Source organism: Staurois parvus, unplaced genomic scaffold, assembly GCF_062004578.1.
Source record: "Staurois parvus isolate SC_StPar_1 unplaced genomic scaffold, SC_StPar_1.0 ptg002540l, whole genome shotgun sequence".
Lineage (NCBI taxonomy): Eukaryota > Metazoa > Chordata > Amphibia > Anura > Ranidae > Staurois > Staurois parvus.
The window spans coordinates 2234-15221 of NW_028320336.1; the positions used below are offsets into that span (position 1 = coordinate 2234).

Here is a 12988-nt window from a genome sequence, read left to right on the forward strand (position 1 = left end):
AGAACAAAAACATGAAAAAATGAAGAAAAAATACCTAAATAAAATAAAAAATGCACATAAAAAATTTAAATAATTCATGAAAATACATCAAAGTTTAAAAAATAAGTGAAAAGATAAAGAACCATGAAAAAAATTTAAAAAATAAAGAAAAAAAAACTTATAACACATAAAATAAATAAATTACAAAATTAATTGATAAAAATAATAAATAAATAGAAAAAAAACACATATATAAAATTAAACAAATTGTGAAAAAACATGTGAACACAAATAAATTAAAATAAAAAATACATACATGAAAAAAAAATACATCAATGAAAATAATAAATACATAAAAATAATAAAAAAGACACAACTCAAATATAAAGAAATGAAAATGGTAGAGTTTCCCTTTAAAGGCCCCATCAGCAGCGGCAGCAGCCCGTATCGGGCCGCACCACCCACACATGGGGGAGCCCCGCTGACACGCCCCCTGTTTTCACCACCCCGAAGCCTCCACTACAGGAAAGCTTCTTGACGTCTCAATAAACACTGTGCGCACGCCCCCATGCGGACGGGGAATGGTACGACCTACCAACGCAGTTTCACCGTTCATTGCCTTCCCGGATTATACCATATTAACAAACGGGTGGGGGAATATTTTAATTCCGGTGAACACCGGATGCTTCGGAGCGGCAACGTCGTGACTATGATGTATTTGGACGCCGTGACACGCGAAGACTCAGCCGTTTTGACGTATTTCAAGTGTGACAGAGCACAAACACCGCCTTATAACACCCCTCCGGCACACGATAGTACAACCCAATACCACAGCCGGCCGATAACCGCCATGACAGGAGCGTACCATGGCAACAAATGCGCGGGTCTCTTTTAGGACCCTAAGGCGAGATCATTAAAGCCAGACGATTTTATTTTGCTTTCCTGTGCCCGAAACTGTAAGCTGTCTGCAAGTCCTATTGGCGGAGAAGCAAATAAAAAGGCGACCGCCCCCATTAGGGTTGAATAGTATCGCCCGACAACGTATTGAGGACGTACCATGTATGAAGAGAGGGGTGAAGAGGTTTATGAAGAGGTGTAAGGGCGCTGGGAAGCTGTTCGCGGTAGAAGTTTGGTTGTCGGTTGGCTAAAGGCGGCGGGCGGTGTGTGACGTGTCGGGAAGGCGGCTCGATTCAGCTCAGCTCCCCCCCTTCGGGCGCAGTGGACGGTTCCTGGTAAGCCCCGCCCCCGGGGCCGGAGTTGTTGTTGCTGCTGAGCGGAGTTCAGGCCGCGGGCGGCGCTCTCCGGGTCTCTCCGATGGCTCTGTGCGGGGATGTGGGAGCCTCGTCCCTCCCCAGCGAGCTGGTGGTTCATATCTTCTCCTTCCTGCCGGCCTCGGACCGGCTCCGGGCCTCCCTGGCCTGTTCCCACTGGCGGGAGTGTCTGTTCTACCCGGCGCTGTGGCCGGAGCTCCGGCTCAGCCTGAGGCTCTCCCTGGCCGAGCGGCCGAGGCTCGACTTCCTGCTGCGGAGGTGCGGCGCCTTCGTGCGCGAGCTGCGGGTGGAGTTCGCCGCCGACAATTACCTGGCCGTGGGCGCCGAGAGCAGCGCGGGAGCCGGGGGGGCCTCACCCACCACCGCCGCCGCCGACCAGCAGGGGGAGCCGCACCTGTCCGAGCGCTGGGCTGACGTCATCAGGACCTACCTGGAGCTGGTCCTGTGTGTGCTGAGCAGTATCCGGGGCAACAGGTAAGGACACGCCCCCTACCGGGCCCTGACCCCCGCCCACATAGAGGTGTATTAGGGCAGCAGGTGAGGACACGCCCCCTACCGGGCCCTGACCCCGCCCCTATAGAGGTGTATTGGGGCAGCAGGTGAGGACACGCCCCTACCCGGCCATAAGCCCACCCCATAGAGGTGTATTGGGGCACCAGGTAAGGACACGCCTGCTACCTGGCCCTGACCCCGCCCCCATAGAGGTGTTTGGGGCAGCAGGTAAGGACATGCCCTCACTGACCCCCCGCCCCCATAGAAGTGTACGTGGGTACAGATGAGGACACTCCCCTACCTGGCCTGACCCCAACCCCATAGAGGTATATTGGGGCAACAGTTGAGGACACGCCCCTACCTGACCCGCCCCCCCAAAGAGGTGTATGGAGGCAACAGAGGACACGCCCCTACCAGGCTTGAACACTCCCCCCCCCCCCCCCCCCCCAGGTGTATTGGGGCAACAGGTGAGAACACACCCCTGACCCCGCCCCCCATAGAGGTGTATCGGGGCAACAGGGCAGACACGCCCCTACCCAACCCTTACCCCCACCTCCCCCATGTAGATGTATTGGGGTACAGGTGAGGATGCACCCCTTACCCAGTATTTAATCTGCCCCCCCATAGAGGTGTATTGGGGCAACACGACACGCCCTGACCCCACCTCCCCTTGACCCTCACCCCACAGAAATGTGTCAGGGTACAGTTGAGGACACACCCCTTACCCAGTTCTGACCCCGCCCGCTTATAAAGATGTATTGGGGTAACAGGTGAGGTCACACCCCTACCTGACCCTGCCCCCTTATAGAGGTGTATGGAGGTGACAGGACACACCCTGACCCCGCCTCTCCAGACCCTTACCCTGCTCTACATAGAGATGTCAGGATACAGTTGACACACCCCTTACCCAATCCTGACTCCACCCACTTATAGAGATGTATTGGGGCAACAGGTGAGGACACGGCCCTACCCAGCCTTTACTCTGCCCTCCCCCCTATAGAGGTATGTTGGAGCAACAGAGCAGGACACGCCCCAACCCCGCCTCCCCTAACTTCTCTCCTCAGAGATATTTTGGGTTACAGGTGAGGACACACCCCTTACCTAGTCCTGCCCCTTATAGAGGTGTATTGGGGCAACAGGTGCGGGCACACCCCTACTTGGACCTGACCCCACCCCCCTTATAGAGGTGTATCACAGTGGCAGCTAAGGACTTGCCCCCCCTTTACCAGTGCTGTCATCACCTCCCCATAAAGATGTGTTGAGGTGCCAATGAGGACATGCCCCTTTACTAGAATATGACCCCGCCTCTTTATAGAGATGTATCAATGCAACAGGTGAGGACATGCCACCTACCTGATCCTGACCCCGCCTCCTCCATAGAGATGTATCAGAGGTATAGCACACGATGCACCCCCTTACCTGACCCCCGCCTCCCCTATAGAGATGTATCAAGTCAACAGATGAGGACATGCCTCGAGCCTGACCCCGCCTCCCCCATAGAGCTGTTTAGGGGTACAGGTGAGGACACACCCCTTGTTCAGTCCTGACTCCGCCTTCCTATAGAGATGTATTGGGGCAACAGGTGAGGACACGCCTCAATCTGTCCCCTATAGAGGTGTATACGGGCAACAGGTGAGGACGCCCCCTTCCCTGACCCCACCTCCCTATAGAGATGTATTGGGGTACAAGTGAGAACACGTCCCCTTCCATGACCTCTTCTCCACATAGAGATGTATTTGGGTACAGGTGAGGGCACACCCCTTACCAGACCCTGACACTGCCCCCCCCCATAGAGATGTATTGGGGTACAGGTGAGGACATGCCCCCAGTGCTGACCCCGTCTTCCCCTATAAGGGGGTATGTGAGGGAAAAGGTGAGGACATGCTCCTACCCGACCCTGACACTGCTTCCCCATTAGAGATGTATCAGGGAAACAGGTGAGGACATGCCTCCTAACCAACCCTAACCCCGCCTCCCCATAGAGATGTATCAGGGTCATGGGTGAGGACATGCCCCTTATCTGACCCCGCCTCCCTAAGAGTATCGAGGTGACATGTGAGGACACACCCCTTACCAAACCCTGACATTGGCTCCCCCCATAGAGATGTATTTGGGAATCAGGTGAGGACACTCCCCCCCCCCCCCCCCCCCCCTTACCCTGTCCTAACTCCACCTCCTTCATAGAGATGTATTGGGCTGCAGGTGAGGACACTCCCTTTACCTGACACCTGCCCTACCCATAGAGATGTATCTGGAGAACAGGTGAGGACAGCCCCTCTTTACCCAGTCCTGACCCCACCTCCTCGTAGAGGTGTATTGGGCAGCAGGTAAGTACATGTCCCTTACCTGATCCTCACTCCACCTCCCCTGTTGAGATGGGTACTAAGCAATATTGGGGCAGTAGGGGAGGCCATACTCCCTTAATCATGACCCCACCTTTCCCAGATGAATAGCTGGTATTGACCAGCATCCATAATACCACGCCCCCCACCCCTTTGCATGATCCTGACCCCGCCTTTCCCTTAAAGATGTCTACTTGGTGCTGAGCAGTAACCCTATCCTGACTCTGCCCCATAGACCTAGTACTGCCCAGCATTAGAAGGGCCACACCCCCTTACCCAATCCTGACCCGGCCTCTTCCATAGAGATGTGTACTGTGCTGAGAAGTATTGGGGAACAGGTGAGGCCACACTCCCTGCCCACTACTGACCCCGCCTCTCTAGAGGTGTATACCTGGTGCTGAGCTGTTATAAAAGGTTGCCTTCCCTAGTAATGTGTACGTGGAGCTCTTGCTTTTTGTGTAACTGATCTGTATAAGGCAGAGGCGGTGAGACTGAGATTGGGGGGGGTCTTTCTAAAAGAGTAGAACAAGTGAAATTTCTGAGTTCACCTAAAGGCGGACAGTTTGGGGTAGGGAGTTCCAGAGGATGGGAGGAGAGGCTCTGGACAGGTTGAGGCAGGGAGTTCTTGGGGAAGTGGGAGAGGCTCTGGAAAGACTAGGGTACGGGGTTCCACACAATGGGCGAGGCTCCTGGACAGATTAGGGCATGGGGTTCTAGTGGATGGATGAGGCTCTGGACCGACTAGGGTAGAGAGTTTTAGAAGATGGCAGAGGTTCTGCTGTAGTCCTGGAGGTGATCCCGGAATGAGGTAGCACAGAGCGCGGTTTGGGTGATTTTGAGATGAGATTGGTAATGTAGTTGGGGCAGAGTTGTAGGTTGTGGGTATTTTTGGAATTTTATTCATTGGGTGAGTGGAGGCCAGTGGAGGGATTGGCAGAGAGGGGTGGAGGACACGGAGCGGAGGTCAAGGAAGTGATTGGCATAGAGCAATGGAGGACACTGAGCCGAGGGCAGTGGAGGCATTGGCAGAGAGGGGTGGAGGACACTGAGCAGAGAGGGGTGGAGGACACAGAGCGGAGGGCAGTGGAGGGATTGGCAGAGAGGGGTGGAGGACACGGAGCGGATGGTACGGGGGATGAATCTGGCAGCAACATTCATGATAGAATGAAGGGGGGATAGTCTATGGAGAGGCTGGACAAGGAGGAGGCAGTTTTATAATGGAGGTGAGAGTGAACCAGGGAGCGGATTGATGTCTTGACCTTTGGACATGTCGTGGTGGAGGTAAGATTTGGACGGGGATTTGATGGGGAGCCGAAAGGAGAGGTCAGAGCCCATGATTACATCTAACACCCCGGTATAAGGACAGGGGAGGATAGGCGTGTTATTGATGGAAAGATTGAGGACATTTTGGAAAGATTGAGTTTTAGGAAGTGGTGTGACATCCATACTGATGGAGGAGGAACCAATGAGGTGAGCAGAGGAGAAGTGAGAGCGAGTTGGGTGTCATCAGCATAGTGTTGGTATGGGAAGTCATCCGTTGACAGGGAGGGGAAGTATAGATAGAACATAGAAGGGGTCAAACGAGCCTTGGGGGACCTCCATGGAAAGAGGAGTTGTAGGGGACAGCGAAGCTGTATGGAGAAGGGTAGGGGGAGAGCCAAGTAAGAGCCGAGTCTTGGAGGCCAAGGAAGTTGAGCTGTCCACCATGTCAAAGGCAGCAGAAAGCTCTAATAGAATGATCGTGGAGTGATGGCCGTTGGTTTTAAGGGTTGAGTTCTTAGGAGCGCTGATTTCCATGGGGTGTTGCCGGCAAAAGCAGAACTGTAAGGACTTGGGGAGGTTATTATCGGTGAGCTGGTATTACAGGCAGTCGTAGACTAGGCCTTCTAAACATTTGGAGGTGAATAGGACCTGAGAGAGAGGTCTGAAAAGGTGAACTGACTCCAAATGTCCTGGCCACCCCTCCAGACCCCGCTATACGTAATGGGCGTGATGTCCCGTGCTGCCGGTGTAGTGCACCATACGCCAGAATTCATTCTAATACTCGCAATGGCACGCGCTCATGGGCTAGTTGCACGGGTGTCAAAACTGGCGGCCCTCCAGCTGTTGCGGAAGTACAAGTCCCATGAGGCAGGCATGGCTGACCGTTACAAGCATGACTCTCACAGGCATGATGGGACTTTTAGTTCTGTAACAGCGGGAGGGTCAGTTTTCCACCCCTGGGTTAGTGCATCCACATGAAAGTCCTGACCAATGAGAAGCACATCTGAGCTGGCTTCCTCCGGTAAGATGTCCTAGAACAGGGGTGTCAAACTGGTGGCCCGCCAGCTGTTGAAAAACTACAAGTCCCATCATGCCTCTGCCTTTTGGAGTCATGCTTGTAACTGTCAATCTTGCAATGCCTCAACAGCTGGAGGGCCGCCAGTGTAAGCCGTGTACCGGGGTGGGCTCCCCAGGATACAGTGAAGTCACGAACGAGGAAAGCAACCCCAACACCAGCTTTTGCCACAACAGAATGTTACTTAGATGTGACAAATAAACACAACCACAAATGCTGAGAACATACAATAAATTTACATCCACCCCAGCCCAAAGGCTGAGACCCTTGTGCTGCACAGCACGGCGCCTCCTGATGGATGAAGGTAGAAAGTGCAGTAATTTACCTACTGGGGGGGCACAACTAAGCTACCACACCTTACCTGTTATTACCCTACAGAGCAGGAATCAGTGTATGGGTGTACGGTATGGGCTAGCCTGCGGTGCAGCACAACAGCTTACAATGTTACACAAATCTACAGTATTCCCCCTCCCATAACTGGTCCTGTAGCACATGCCTGAGTATTCCTTCTGAGCAAAACGCCAGTCTGGCTTGAGTTTGTAGGATTTTATCAGCTCTCCAATGTGAAATGTCACTTTAAGTTATGGAGTCCTTCCAATGATCAGTAATAACACTTGTGGCCTGACACAAACAGAGACCCTAATTATAGGCCTGGCCTCAGTCTCTAGGCGCCAACACTGAAATGAGGTGCGTGCACGATCTTACCGACCCAGGTCTGCTTTGTATTCGCTGGTGACTGTGAACAGAACAAATGTCTCTCCAACAAGCATGCAGTATCGCAGTGTATGTTGCTTAGTTCCTCTGCTCTCTTCATCATTCCTGGCAGCAGTCTTCCTTTCTCTGAACAGGATCGGGGTCTTGGACACGATCAGCTTCACTTAGCTGCAGCTCTGGTTACTGAGGGATGTTCTCACACCTGAATGCCATCAGATTCTCTGCTCACACGTCTCCTTCAGTCACCATCCTCTAAACATGGTTTCTCCCTCTTCTTCCTGTTCTCTCTAAACTGTGTGAAAACCCCACCTCTTCATGAATATAGAAATATCTATGAAGTCTGAGGCTGTTAGAAAAACAGTGACATCTTGTGGCTAAACTGCAGAATGTCAGTCAAAACATTTAATTTACTCCACTCAGTGTTCAAACAATGAGAGCTGTTTCCCCATCTCACACCAGTTTGACACCCGTATCCTAGAAGAATTAAGTTCTTCTCTTTGGTCAAGCACAGTCAGATGGTCTCGCTGACTGATGAGCACTTGCTATTGGGAGCATTATGGTGGATACTCACTTGGGGCTGTGCGGCGCGGTGTATGGGCTGCTATGTGCAGCGGGGTCTGGATGTGATATTTGGAGAAAGTTCACCTTTTTCATTTTTCACGTAAAGGTAAACTTGCCCTTTAAGTATGGAGATTCTTGGCTTTCCTTTAGTCATGTAAGCCAGAAAGCCCCCCCCAATCCAGGACCCCCTTCCCCAATATACAGTGAAGGAAATGCGTATTTGCTCCCCTGCTGATTTTGAATGTTCGCCCCTCACACAGAAATGATCGGTCTAAACATCGAATGTTCGGTGTAACACTGAGAGACAGAATACAACAACAAATTCAGCAGAAATGCGTCTAACAAATGATGACTGATCTGCATGTTCATGAGGGAAAGAAGGATTTGATCCCCTTCACAAAACATGACTTGGTACTTGGTGGCAAATCCCTTGTTGGCCATCACAGAGGTCAGACGTTTCCTGGAGTTGGCCCCCAGGTTTGCACACATCTCAGGAGGGATTTTGGCCCACTCCTCTTGGCAGATCCTCTCCAAGTCATTAAGGTTTGGCTGATGTTTGGCAACTCGAACTTTCATCCCCCTCCACAGATTTTCAATCGGATTAAGGTCTGGAGACTGGCTAGGCCACTTCAGGACCTTAATGTGCTTCTTCTTGAGCCGCTCCTTTGTTGCCTTGGCCGTGTGTTTTGGGTCATTGTCATGCTGGAACACCCATCCACCACCATTTCCAATGCCCCGGCTGAGGGAAGAAGGTTCTCACCCAATATTTGAGGGTACATTGCCCCGTCCATCGTCCCTTTGATGTGGTGCAGTTGTACTGTCCCCTTAGCAGAAAAACACCCCCAAAGCAGAATGTTTCCACCACCATGTTTCACAGTTGGGATGGTGTTCTTGGGGTCATAGGCAGCATTCTTCCTCCTCCAAACACGGCAAGCTGAGTTGATGCCAAAGAGATGGATTTTGGTCTCATCTGACCACAACACTTTCCACCAGTCGTCCTCTGCATCATTCAGATGTTCAGTGGCAGACTTCAGATGGGCCTGGACATGTGTTTTCTTGAGCAAAGGGACCTTGCGGGCACTGCAGGATTTCAGTCCTTGTCGGCGTAGTGTGTTACCAATTGTTTTCTTGGTGACTGTGGTCCCAGCTGCCTGGAGATCATTGACAAGATCCTCAGGTGTAGTTCTGGGATGATTCCTCACTGTTCTCATGATTGACACTCCACGAGGTGAGATCTTGCATGGGGCACCAGACCTAGGGAGACTGACACTTGTTTTGTGTTTCTTCCATTTGTGAATGATTGCACCAACTGTTGTCACCTTCTCACCAAGCTGCTTGGCCATAGTTTGGTAGCCCAGCCCAGCCTTGTGTAGGTCTACAATCTTGTCCCTGACATCCTTGGACAGCTCTTTGGTCTTTGCCATGGTGGAGAGTTTGGAATCTGATGGTTTGATGGCTCCTGTGGACAGGTGTCTTTTATACAGGGAACACAATGGGATTAGCAGCATTCCCTTTAAGAGACTGCTTCTAATCTCAGCTTGTTACCTGTATGAAAGACACCTGGGAGCCAGAAATCCTGCTGAATGATAGGGGATCAAATCCTTCTTTCCCTCATGAACATGCAGATCAGTCATCATTTGTTAGACGCATTTCTGCTGAATTTGTTGTATTCTGTCTATAATATATTATTTTAATGTTTATAAATGGCCTCCCCGCCCCCTGCTTGTGCGTGCTCCCTAGGAGCGCGCAGCACCGCGATCCGGTGCCCACTGTGTCCTCCAATCATTGTACAGGACCTCTGTGCGAGGTCCCGATCATGTGATCACTGATTGGCCAATCAGTGATCACATGCAGAGTAGTAAGCAAGATGTCACTTCTGAAATCATTGCTTACTACATGTGAAATCTGTGAATGATCACAGAGATCACATGGTACAGGGCTATTCACAACAGCCTTGTACCATGTGACAAGCTGTGACCAATCACAGCTCTCACAGTATTTCTCAATGGCTGCAAGAATGCAGCCAGAGAGGAGAAATAATTGCTTTTACAGCCTTTATGGGTGTAAGAGCAATCAGTGTAAAAAAATAAATAAATAAATCTTCATCTCCCCCCACAAGTAGTACAGTGTCACCATGGTGACCGTGTACTACTAGAGTGACAGTATGTAAAAAAAAAAAACCCATAAATAAAAAAAAGTTTAAAAATCATAATTTTTGGTTATAAACTAATTTGGGTTTTTTTTTTTTACTAAAAAGATGATGGGATAAATTTTGGCCAAGATTTATGATGAAATATTTACTTGCAAAATTTTATAAGAAAAACCCTTTTATTTCAAAATGTTTGGACTTTCATTTATATAGCAAAAAAAAATAAAAATTCCAGTGGTGAATAAATACCACCAAAATAAAGCTTTATTTGTCTAAAAAAAAAATGCTACAAGATTCATATGGGTACAGTGTTGCATGACCACCGGGGGGGGGGGTAAGGTGTCCAGACAGGAAGGGGGGGTAAGGTGTCCAGACAGGAAGGGGGGGTAAGGTGTCCAGACAGGAAGGGGGGGTAAGGTGTCCAGACAGGAAGGGGGGGTAAGGTGTCCAGACAGGAAGGGGGTGGGAAAGTGTCGGGACCGGGAGGGGGTGGGAAAGTGTCGGGACCGGGAGGGGGTGGGAAAGTGTCGGGAGGGGGTGGGAAAGTGTCGGGACTTGAAGTGGTTGATAATTGTAGAAAATACTGTGGTTTTTTTTTTTTAGGTTTTTTTTTAGTTTTTTTTTTTTTTTCTTCAAACATTTTTTAGTAATTTTTTGTTTATATGATAAAAATTTAAAAAAAATCCCCCAGTGATTAAATGCTGATTAGATGGTGATTTAAATCCCACCTGTTCTTTAATATCCTCTGCCCATTGCTTGTGCAGGCTGATCTATGATGGTGTTTTCGGCCCGGCATTCCTCATGTTCATTGGGATAACGTGTTCTTCCCTCTACAGGAACCTTCAGAAGCTCAGCCTTGTTGGAGACATCAGTATTTTGCAGCAGAATGGCGCCGTAACCAGCCCGTATTTAAATAAAGTGGATCCCGGGAGCAAAAAGATCAGACAGTAAGTGTGTGTGTGCGCTGGGGGTATCCATGCGTGTTATACTATCCCTATCACAGTAGTAGCTCGCTATTTATTATACACGCTGTATACTGTGACAAGGTTGCCAAACTCTCCCGCCCTCTTCACGCCGGCCGCACGCAAATGTGCGGCCTCCCGGCGTCTGGGCCTTGACGCTGAGCAGCCGCACATTTGCATGCAATTAAGAGCACGCTCCAGCACACGTCCGGTACTCACGGACAAATCCCAATCTTTCCATTGGGACATTTCCCGATCATGTGACGGTGAATCATGGCGGTCACATGACTGTAAAACCCCGCCCCGCCTCCCGGCTTCTGACACCCTTAAAGGGTCGGGAGGCACTGGCGCCAAAGGGTTAAAGGGACACCGGGGAGTGCAGGAAGGGGTTGAAGTGAATTATTAATAAGTGATTGTAAGGTCTAAAATATTAAACAGCGGCCTTGAACCTCCTCTTCTGGGGTCCTTCAACAGCAGCCTTGGCTGCTCCAACTTCTCTGGGTGCCACCATAGGTAACCGATTCTTATTCGGGGGCACACGGGCGAGCTTGTTCCAGAGCCAGGATGTGTGTGTCTACAGACACACACAGCACGGCTCGGCTCTGCCCAATGCGGGCAGGATTTGATTGACAGCTAACCGCTCCCACTGCTGCTTCCGTCCTGTGAATGCAGGGAGAGAGACGCTACAGATGGGCACAGTGCTTTGGGGGGTCAGGGGAGTTTTTGGAGGTGGGGGGGGGGGGGGGGGGCGTGATGCAGATCCTGTGACTTTCATTTTTTTACTTTAATGCAGGGGATGTATTAAGGAACAAAGCGTCATACTTTTACAAACCATTTTAAGGGCTTGGGGGGTAACTTTAGTTTTTTTGCACTTTTGATCGGTAAAAAAAGACAAAACAAACTTTTTCCTCTCGCATAATTTTTTAGACAGGTTCTCTTTATTCAAATAAAGTGCAGCGCTTAAAATATCATCCGAAATAGTCCACATTGAGTAAATATTTTCAATGCCAACTAAACAGTATTAGTCCATAAGTGGCAATCTGTGCAGGTATAAAGTGCCTAACAGCAATGCTTCAGTGCTGGTGCTCCAGAATAGTGGGGTAAGAATACGTACTCACCTGATGCGTAATGTTAATACACATTAAATCAATCAGTGGAGGTCCCCTTTAGGAGTCGGATAAAAGCCAGGCCAAGGATAATCCTCTCTCTGGATAATGGTGGTGCCTCAGAAACTCCCAGGTGGTAAAGGATCCAGTCAGCCAGAGGTCCCCTTTAAAGGATGGGTGGGTGTAGAAGCCTGAGAGACAGGAAATCCCTCCTCTGGATACTGTGGTGGATCGGGTGGGCTCTATATATGAATTGCTCCGCATGGGGAGACATAAAAAAATGCCCGTAGTGTAGTAGTTAATGTAAAAATATTCCAGAATTTGCGAATTCAATGTAAAATGACACCAGGTTTAAAAACTGACTGACCGTCCTTAAGCAACGTGGCTTCGGCGGCGTGACGTCACGGCGTTTTGGCTCCTCCTGAGGTTTTCTTTATTGAGTTTTTTTAGACCCCTGATGTCTTGCCTGTCCTCCACTGAGGCTAACTGAGCTCCTTTAGCTTCTTCCCTGGATTTAGCGGCTGGGAAAAGTGACCGCTGAATCCGGACGTGATGTAATACGCAATGTTTCCAGGCTCTTAGTAGGTTGGAGAGATCGGCAAACAGTCATTCGCTGGCTTCTGTATCCGGCGGCTCTTGTCATGCTGGATCCAGTTCTGCAGATGGGAGCGTGGAGCCTGGGAAATGTGGCTGGGGTGGGGGGGGGGGACCTTGTGCCTTCCCCTTACCTTGTGCTGGTGCTAGGAAGAAGCTGGGGGGCAGAGCTGGGAAGTAGAAAGTACAGGGTCTGGAGGAGGGCCAGAGGAGGGCTTGACTCAGCTAGAGTTTGCTGAGTGCTGAGACTAGGGGAGGTGGAGACAATGAGGTGCACAGAGCTGCAGGATCTGTAGGAGGAGTTCTGTCCTGCCGACTGCTGGGGTAAGGTGGGGGTGGAGTCAAGGGGGGGCAGGGCCGCATTGGGAAATGTGCCCACCCCTTACCTTGTCCTGGTGCTGGAGGGCAGAGCTGGGAAGGAGAAGGTGCAGGGCCTGGAGGAGGACCAGAGGAGGACTTGACTCAACTGCCAGAGTTTGC

General features: G+C 50.5%; 1 protein-coding gene across 1 annotated transcript in view; it reads left to right on the forward strand.

Moving 5' to 3' along the window:
- The first annotated feature begins 881 nt into the window (after positions 1-881).
- Positions 882-12988, forward strand: part of FBXO33 (F-box protein 33) — a 28716-nt gene continuing 16609 nt past the window's right edge. Inside the window, exons 1-2 of the mRNA XM_089666118.1 lie at positions 882-1724; positions 10683-10793. Of these exons, the coding sequence (XP_089522244.1) occupies positions 1294-1724; positions 10683-10793 (542 nt within the window). The 5' untranslated portion in view covers positions 882-1293. The remainder of the gene's footprint in view (positions 1725-10682; positions 10794-12988) is intronic.